Source organism: Semicossyphus pulcher, unplaced genomic scaffold (assembly GCF_022749685.1).
Source record: "Semicossyphus pulcher isolate SPU_LCO1_2020_fin unplaced genomic scaffold, fSemPul1.0.p SCAF_8, whole genome shotgun sequence".
Lineage (NCBI taxonomy): Eukaryota > Metazoa > Chordata > Actinopteri > Labriformes > Labridae > Semicossyphus > Semicossyphus pulcher.
Genome location: NW_027211759.1, coordinates 7,216,366 through 7,224,662, shown reverse-complemented (window position 1 = coordinate 7,224,662; position 8,297 = coordinate 7,216,366). Strand labels below are relative to the sequence as shown.

The following is an 8,297-nucleotide window of genomic DNA, read 5'->3' as shown; positions in this document are numbered from 1 at the left end:
TTGTAGCGCTTGTGATAGTGGTTCCCTTTATGACCCAAAACAGAAAGTCTATTGAGTCGCTCTCCTCCGTCATGGGACAGATGAAATCGCCATGACTCTACTGACCCTGTTGTGACTCAGTGTCCTGGAAATGCCCGAGGCTGTGAGGACATGAAGAGATGTTTCACTTTTGTCCTTTGAACTCTTGTTGTTCTGCTGCTCTGCGGCCATGTCTAACCTCCTCCATCTCTTCTCTGTCCTCCTGCAGTTGGGATGTCCTGAGTCAGTCCTCCGGGCCCAGAGAGCGGTGTGCTGATGGGACCTGCTGCGCCACCATGAGCTTACAAGATGGCGGCTGCAGCTACGCCAGCAGCGCCAACATGGCCACCGCTTGTGGCAGCATGCGGCGGCGCCTGGAGGACCAGGACTTCAGCCTGCGCGTCTATCCGGGAGCCCTGGCTGAGGGAACCATCTACTGCCCCGTCAGCGCCCGCAAGAACACCACGGCAGCTGAGGCCATAGAGTTCCTCATCCAGCGGCTGTGCCTGGAGCGAACCAAATGCTACGTGTTGGCCGAGGTGAAGGAGTTCGGTGGGGAGGAATGGATCCTGAACCCCAGCGACTGCCCCGTTCAGCGGATGATGCTGTGGCCGCGAACTGCCCTGGAGAACCGCAGCGGCCTGGGCAGTGGCGAGGACTACCGCTTCCTCCTGCGGGAGAAGAACCTGGATGGATCTATTCATTACGGCGGCAGCCTGCAGATGTGGCTGCGGGTGACAGAGGAGCGCCGGCACATGGTGGAACGGGGCTTCCTGCCCCAGCCTGCAGGGAGCGACCCTCCGTCCGACCTGTGCGCTCTCCCGGAGCTAACAGAGCGCGCCCTTTTGGAAAGCCTCCGCGCACGTTTCCGCCAGGAGAAGATCTACACTTACATTGGGAGTATTCTTATTGTGATTAACCCCTTCCAGTTCCTGCCGATCTACAATCCGAAATACGTCAAATTATACGACAACCACTCGCTGGGAAAGCTTGAGCCCCACATTTATGCTGTGGCAGATGTGGCATATCACGCCATGCTGCAGCGACGGAAGAACCAGTGCATTGTCATCTCTGGTGAGAGCGGGTCAGGGAAGACCCAGAGCACTAACTTCCTCATTCATCACCTGACGGCGCTCAGCCAGAAGGGATTCGCCAGCGGGGTGGAGCAGATCATCCTGGGAGCGGGGCCTGTGCTGGAGGTAAGGAGCTCACTTTACCACACCTGCTGTAGTGTAGTGTTCTGCTCATGTTGTCTGGTGTCGGTTGGTTTGACACAATTATTTCATGAAAGAACAAAAGAACAGATGATTTTATTTTGGTGTTGGAGCAAACCTTCTGTTTGAATGTTTCCACTACTTCCAAATCTGAATTGTGATGGGAAGGATGTCAGATGATGAAGGACGAACCCTTCAGTGTTGTATGTATCTGTGCTTTGAGTTAATTGTACCTGACCTGAGTCCAATAGTCCTCGCCCATAGCAGGAACGTTCTCAAAAACCCTGAGGCCTTTTTCTGAGCTTGATCCAGAGAAGATCGTGGCTCAGGATAATTCCTGGTCTGTAGTTTTTCCTTTGCTAAAAGGCAAATAAGAATGGGAAGGGCCTGGTCCTGATTTAACCCCGAGACTAGTAGATAGATCAGTGGATAGTTTGAGTTCTGTCTGAGCTGATTGTTTAGCGACTGAGACGTGTGCTGGGCTACAAACAGAGTCTCTCTTGATGGCTTTTAAGATTCTCTGTCGGGTGAAGATCTATGAGATGAAAGGTGTGTGACAACCACTCAGGAAACCTTAGTACCAAAGCTTGCCATGGGGAAACCTCATTGTAGGGCTGAAATGTTTACTCTTTTTGTCCCTGTGATTTTAGCCGCCATGCTATAGCCGTGTGAATGCTGCTGCATGTGGTGCATTTGTTGTGAATTAGACACTCCAGTTGTAGAAAGGAGGGGACAAAAGCCGTATGAAATCTGAAGAGAAGTCAGCAGGTTATTTCTCCGGTGTTGGAATGTCAGCTCATGAAACGAGGCATGAAAAGGATTATAGAGACGTCTCTCTGAGACTGAATTCCCTCGACGTCAAGGCAGACCTATATTTAGCCCCGGCTTTGCCACATATGACTCTTATATGTATGATGTGACCCAGAAACTGGGTTTTCCACAGCGTCCAATCTCTGCATTGATGGAAAAAGAAAAAACATAATGGAATGCTGCTTAATCCGCCCTGGATTATAGATCAATAAAGGATTATGGATTATGGAATTTCATTGGGAATTTTGGGAAGGTCTTTTCAAGGGCGACATGCTGATAAATATGAGCTCTGTGCCTCCCGATGGTTTGTTGTTTTCTGGCGGCCATTTTGTTCCGCTGCACACAGCTTCCTGTCAGGACGTATGGGGATGTCGTGTCTACACACAGCTGTGCATGTTGACACCATGTGCGTCCCATGTGGAGGCCTGCACTGTAAAACAGGGCTATTGAACGGTCAGTTGGATATACGGCTTGTCATCTGGAAATCATGAATCACCTGTTAGACCTCCTCGAATCTTCCGGAGGAGAAACACGTAACTGCAGCTGCTTTCGATTCATATTCTTCTTACATGAGGAACAATAGTCTCTACAAGCTTAATGCTATTTAGAATATTCTTGTGGATTTGGAGGCGCTCAGCTTTCATGTCACTACTGCTATGCCATACACCCAAAGAATCTCTTTCAAACTAACAAGTCATGTATCAGACATGTCAGACATGATAAATGGTGTTCTGTTCCACTACACCACATAGCTGTGGTTGAACCCGGCCGTCACATGCGCACAGTCTCACTTCTCTGCAGGTGATGATTTGTCGTGGTGACTGAATTCCTGTCAGAGCTCAGGTGCCAGAGGCGACAGCGCCGGGAGGACTGTAAAGGCTTGTTTTTGATAATAACACAGATGGAGGAACACCACTCTCTGAGGAACTGCTCACTGTACGGCGGTGGCTTTGTGAGCCGTTTGTGGGAGCGTGACTGTGTCCCGTGTTATCACTTCCCCATCAATCACCTGTCTGACCGAGGTGTGAGAAACAAGGTGCTGGTTTACATGTCACAGGGACGAACACGCCAAGGACAAGAAAACTTTGTTGTGTTTGATTCCTCTCGTTTTCTCCTGATAGGTTGTCAGATGTATGAAACATTATGAGCTCTTGTTATAAGAAAATACATTATAAAATATACGTTGCAAATTTGTAAGCTTTGAACTTTTATATTTCAAAGAAATCTCAGGTCTTAATAGAACAGTGTGAGATTTGGAAAATCCCCCCTTTATCGTCTGGGAATGAACCTAAACCTCTAAACCTAACGTTACAGCCAGCAGCTAATTAGCTTAGCATAACGACTGAAATAAGGGGGAACAGATAGCTTGGCTCGAGTCAAAGCTCTGCCTATAAGCACCTCAAAAGTTCATGTTTTAATATGTTACATCAAGTGTGTTTAATCCATACTAAAACCAAAGTATAAAAGCAACACATAACATACAGTGATTCAGTTTTACCGGGTTAATGGCTGTAATATCCTGAAGTCTCTGTTTGGTAGCCACATAGTTGCACCCAGCTAAGAGATAAATCCCCGTAGTTTCCTCCTCTGTATGCACAGATTAAACAAGCAACATCAATGTGTTAATCAGTAAGAGTTACTAGTAGGTGAATGTTGTTGCCTCTGGACAGAGCCATGCTAGCCATTTCCTCCTGTTTCCAGTTTATATGCTAAGCTAAGCTAACCAGCTGCTGATGGTGGCTTCATGATTAGAGTACAGATATGTTTTATTTTCTCATCGAACTTTTGGCAAAAAGGGACGTTAAAGAGGTTTAAGAGGAAATTACAGCGATATTAATTTGAATTATTTTACATAAAACATGCACCGATCAGCCATGACATCATGACCACCTGCCTGATGTTGTCTAGGTCCTCCTTTTGCCTTTCTATCAGAACCAGCATCAACTGTTTCAGCAGTTTGAGCTACAATAGCTCTTCTGTTGGATCGGACCACACGGGCCAGCCTTCGCTCGCAATCAGTGAGCCTTGGCCCCCAATGACCCTGTCGCTGGTTCACCGGTTTCCCTTCCTTTGACCGCTTTTGGTCGGTACTGACCTCTGCAGACCGGGAACACCCCACAAGAGCTGCGCTTTTAGAGATGCTCTGATGCAGTCGTCTAGCTCAGTGGTTCGCCAAAGATCGCTGGGGGTGCGCGAGGCTTCGTCTGCACCGAGAGTGTCAAGATTAGATTTGCACATGTATGCACACAGATATATTTTTGACATACTGTACATTCATACATGCAGAAATGCCCACATATTTAAATTTGACTTAAAGGGATGTTTTTTATAATAACTAAAGATAACTTTGATAAACTAAAAAGAAAAAGAACTGTAGGCTGATTGGTGTCAATTTTTGCCAATAAAGCTTTGAGGATGAATTATTTTACTGTTTTGGTGTGTGTGTGTGTGCGGGCGAGGGGGGCTCAGCCTTTCGTAGATACAAGCAGGAGGGTCTCCAAGGAAACAAGGTTGGGAACCAGTGGTCTAGCCATCACAAATTGACCCTTGTCAAAGTCGTTTCCTGCTTCCAACACATCAACTTCAAGGACAAAATGTTTACTTGCTGCCTAACATATCCCACTCGCTGACAGGTGTCTTTCTAACGAGATAATCAATTCTCTTTACCTGTCAGTGGTCATAATGTTATGGCTGATCGGTGTAAATGTTTAGCTTGGAAAAATGACCAAATATGTTATTTAGCAGGAATCAACATTAAAGGATCTTAAATAATTCAAATCAGGGACTTCAGTTTGTTGATTCTTTCCATGTATTTCTACAAACTCTGCTTTTATAAAGAGTTGATGATAATAGAAACATGCCAAAGTGACGACATCACACTGACATAACTAACTGTTTCCTGTGTGCTGAAGCTTTTCCAACAGCTGAACATGACGTCCATGTTAATGCACTGTTTGCATGCTGTTGGCGTCCTCTGACCAGCAGCTGGAAGCGGAGACGATTACGTGCTGCCCTGAATGACATGTTCCTTTTCAGAAGCAGCTCTCTGGGGCAAAAAGTTTACGGCCAGCCAAAAAAACAAGGCAGCTGAGTTCAACCGACTGAATTCTTTGGTTTCCACAAGTTGTAATGCCAATTAAAGAGCGATTTGCTTCGGTCAGATGCTGCTGCCGCTGCTGCACTGAAGCTTTGTGAAAGTTTGAGTGTCGGCCTGAGGCAGAGTCAGGCTGCAAATATGAGATCTGTGAAGCCTAATTAACTGGATTTCAAATGCATGAAGATGTATTCAAATTCTTGTTGGTTTCCTGATGTGTTCAACATCTTCAGCTTCCTGTCGTCCCTTCCTCTGTAACACCATAAAGGATCCTTCATCTACACGCTGTCCCACAAAATGTTGACGTATAGAGCTCAACTATAAAGTAACTGAATTTAAGGTTACTTTACTCTTTTTTCTTTTTTTATATAAAGATGATTTTTGGGGCCTTTAATGCCTTATAGTGTTTGTTAACAGCGGTGAGAAGCTGTGTCCCAATCCAGGAGCTGCATCCTTCGAAGGCCATATTTGAAGGCCGATCGCGTCACAGCGGGGTTTTCGAAGGCTGTCCCAATTCGAAGGCTCCTTCAGATGCGTCCTCCTTTTCCTGGGCCACGAAGGATCCATCGGGTGCATCCTCCGCGGCCAAACGTATCCCGAGATTCATTGCGCGCCATTCAAAACAAAATGGCGGACTCTTACGCGGCCAAGGAATACACTTAAGAATGTAAAAGTTTTTGGTTTCAACTCAATCGAACAGCTAGAGATACTGTTAAAAATCCGAAATGGCCCTTGAAACAAATTATCCTTTAAGATACGAAGTTACGTGACGTTAGTTATGCAGCCCGCTAGCTACATGTTGTTAGGCGACAGGAGTGGCGCTTGGTGACCCAAGGTTAACAGCTGATGATACAAACAGGAAATCCCAGTAAACCAGACCGTCTCATATCAGTTCGGCTTTAGCGGCTACGCCGGCTATGAATGACGCATCCTCCGTAAGCCGCGTCCTTTGAAGGCTGCAGCCCGTGGATTGAGACACAGAGAGTGGGGACGACATACGGCAAAGAGCTGCATAGTGGACTGAGCTTCATGGGACGCGCGATTTAAGCACCGAGCTAAACCGATTTTATGTTTGAAAAAACAAAACAATTAGTCAAATAATAGAGAGAAATTTCATATGATGCTTCAATTATTTTGGTCTTTTCTCAAACAAAAATGCTAAAAGTTCCTGCCCAAAATGTCATAATTTGCTGCTTTTCTCATGTTTACATCACAGTAAACCAAATATTTTTGGATCTTAGACTGAAACAACAAAAACTATATATTCCTATTTCATATCCTAATTAAAGATATAATCTGCATGCATGTCAATTATGACGTTTTTGCATCCCTAATACATTCAGATGACACAACTCCACATCAGAATCGTCCCTTAAGGAAAAACAAATTGTCTTAAAAAGTCCAGATAACTCACAAATACACAGCTGAGACTGAACTAAACTTGTGCCACATTTACATCATGATAATTTAAATAATCTAGTAATGCCCCATGATAAAGACCAAGAGAGAAACCGAACCAACCAAAGTTATGAAGGGCAGCTTGTGTCAGCTCTTGGCTCGGACACTGTATTTATGCGGACAAGCGAAGGACAGTAGACGCCCAGACTTTGACATCGACCCTGCAGCAGCGCGATGGAAGAAGGTCTGGAATAAAAGGAAAACATTTCTCAGGATGAGCGATGTCTCGCTGGCAGGAGTTGATGTGGTTGGACGCTGATTTAGGAACATTTGTGTAAGTGCCTGTAGACTCAGATAAGTCATTCTTTTGGGTTCACTTAAGAAGCTTACTGGCAGCTGCGTGAATGGATGGAGGGAGGGGAACCTGCAGGGGAGAGAAATATCACTTTTTAAACCTTGTTCTTTAATATTTCAAATCAATTATCTTAAGTCTTCCACGTTTGATGGACAACATTTAAACGTGATTTTTTTAACAGCGCCACAGGATGAGCTTTAAAGCAAAATCAGAGGGGGGATTACTTTTCCAACTGTAAGATGTTGGAGCGACTTTCTGCAAAGGAAATAAAAAGAGAATAAGGAAGGAATCAAAAGGAAAAGCTTGATCCAGCCTGTGTTTCTCGCCTTCCACCTCTGCGTCTCCTCTGCTGGTCGTCCCTCTCGTGGTGGATCCAGCTGAGCAGAGTGGCCATCAGCACGCCGCTGCACATCCTGTCACGGTGAAGTGCAAGGTCAACAGCGTTAGATGGAGGAGGCTATTTTAGTCGTGTATTGAGGCGGTGTGGAGGATTCTCCCGTCTGCTTAACAAGAAGCACTAAAAAATATGGTCACATACACAACGTATGGTAACTCACAGAACCAGCTCATAGCAGAAAATGTACGTGACAAACAGGCAGCTGCAAACACACTGACATCTATTTATTAAAGATTATTTTTTGGCTTTTTTTGCCTTTATTTCATAGGACAGTGGATAGCATCAGAGGCATGGGATGACATGCAGCAAAGGGCAGAGGGTGCGAGTTGAACCCAAGGCCGCTGCGTCGAGGACTGAGCCTCTGTACATGGAGCTCACGATTTACCTGCTGAGCTAAACTCACACCGCTGATTGCAAAATGTTAGCGCTAAACTATCAAACAACCAGCGTTTAATATCCATACATCTAAAATTAATAACTTCTCTATTCCTCAATTGTTGGCTGTCTATTATTTAGTTCTATCTGTATAAATGCACAGATATCTGAGGTCTGGGCTTTGTCTTCCTGCTGTGTTTGCTGCAGCATCATGCCCAGCTGCTTCCTGCTGCATGATCATCTTATTCCTGATTGACTAAAGTAACTGTTTTATTTACAGTGCACTCTGTCTGTCAAATAAGAGAACAAATATGGAAATACATACAACATGCAAAAGCAGGTTTTGATGTTTAGGCCTGGCTGATATTTCTGTTTAATTAAGCAGAATCACATCGCGATGCTCGACAGCAACTTGTACTAAGCTATTAAATGGTGCATTCAAAAACTGTTGTAAAAGCAAAAAAAAAAAGTTTTATTGCTTCAGATGGGAAAAGTTTGATCTGATCTAAGGCACAATCCTTCATTTTTCATACTGTCAACCATCAGTTATTTGAACTTCTTTTCTAAAGATTCCTTTTCTTCCAAAGCGACAGGGCGCTGGTTTATCTCAGTTGGTAGAGCAGGTGCCACATGTGC

The 8,297-nt window shown here is 45.1% G+C and overlaps 1 protein-coding gene across 1 annotated transcript in view; it reads left to right on the top strand.

The window, feature by feature from the left end:
* Positions 1-299: 299 nt before the first annotated feature.
* LOC138612460 (unconventional myosin-IXAa-like) overlaps positions 300-8,297 on the top strand; it is a 128,085-nt gene continuing 120,087 nt past the window's right edge. Inside the window, exon 1 of the mRNA XM_069685716.1 lies at positions 300-1,217. Coding sequence (XP_069541817.1) covers positions 315-1,217 — 903 coding nt within the window. The 5' untranslated portion in view covers positions 300-314. The remainder of the gene's footprint in view (positions 1,218-8,297) is intronic.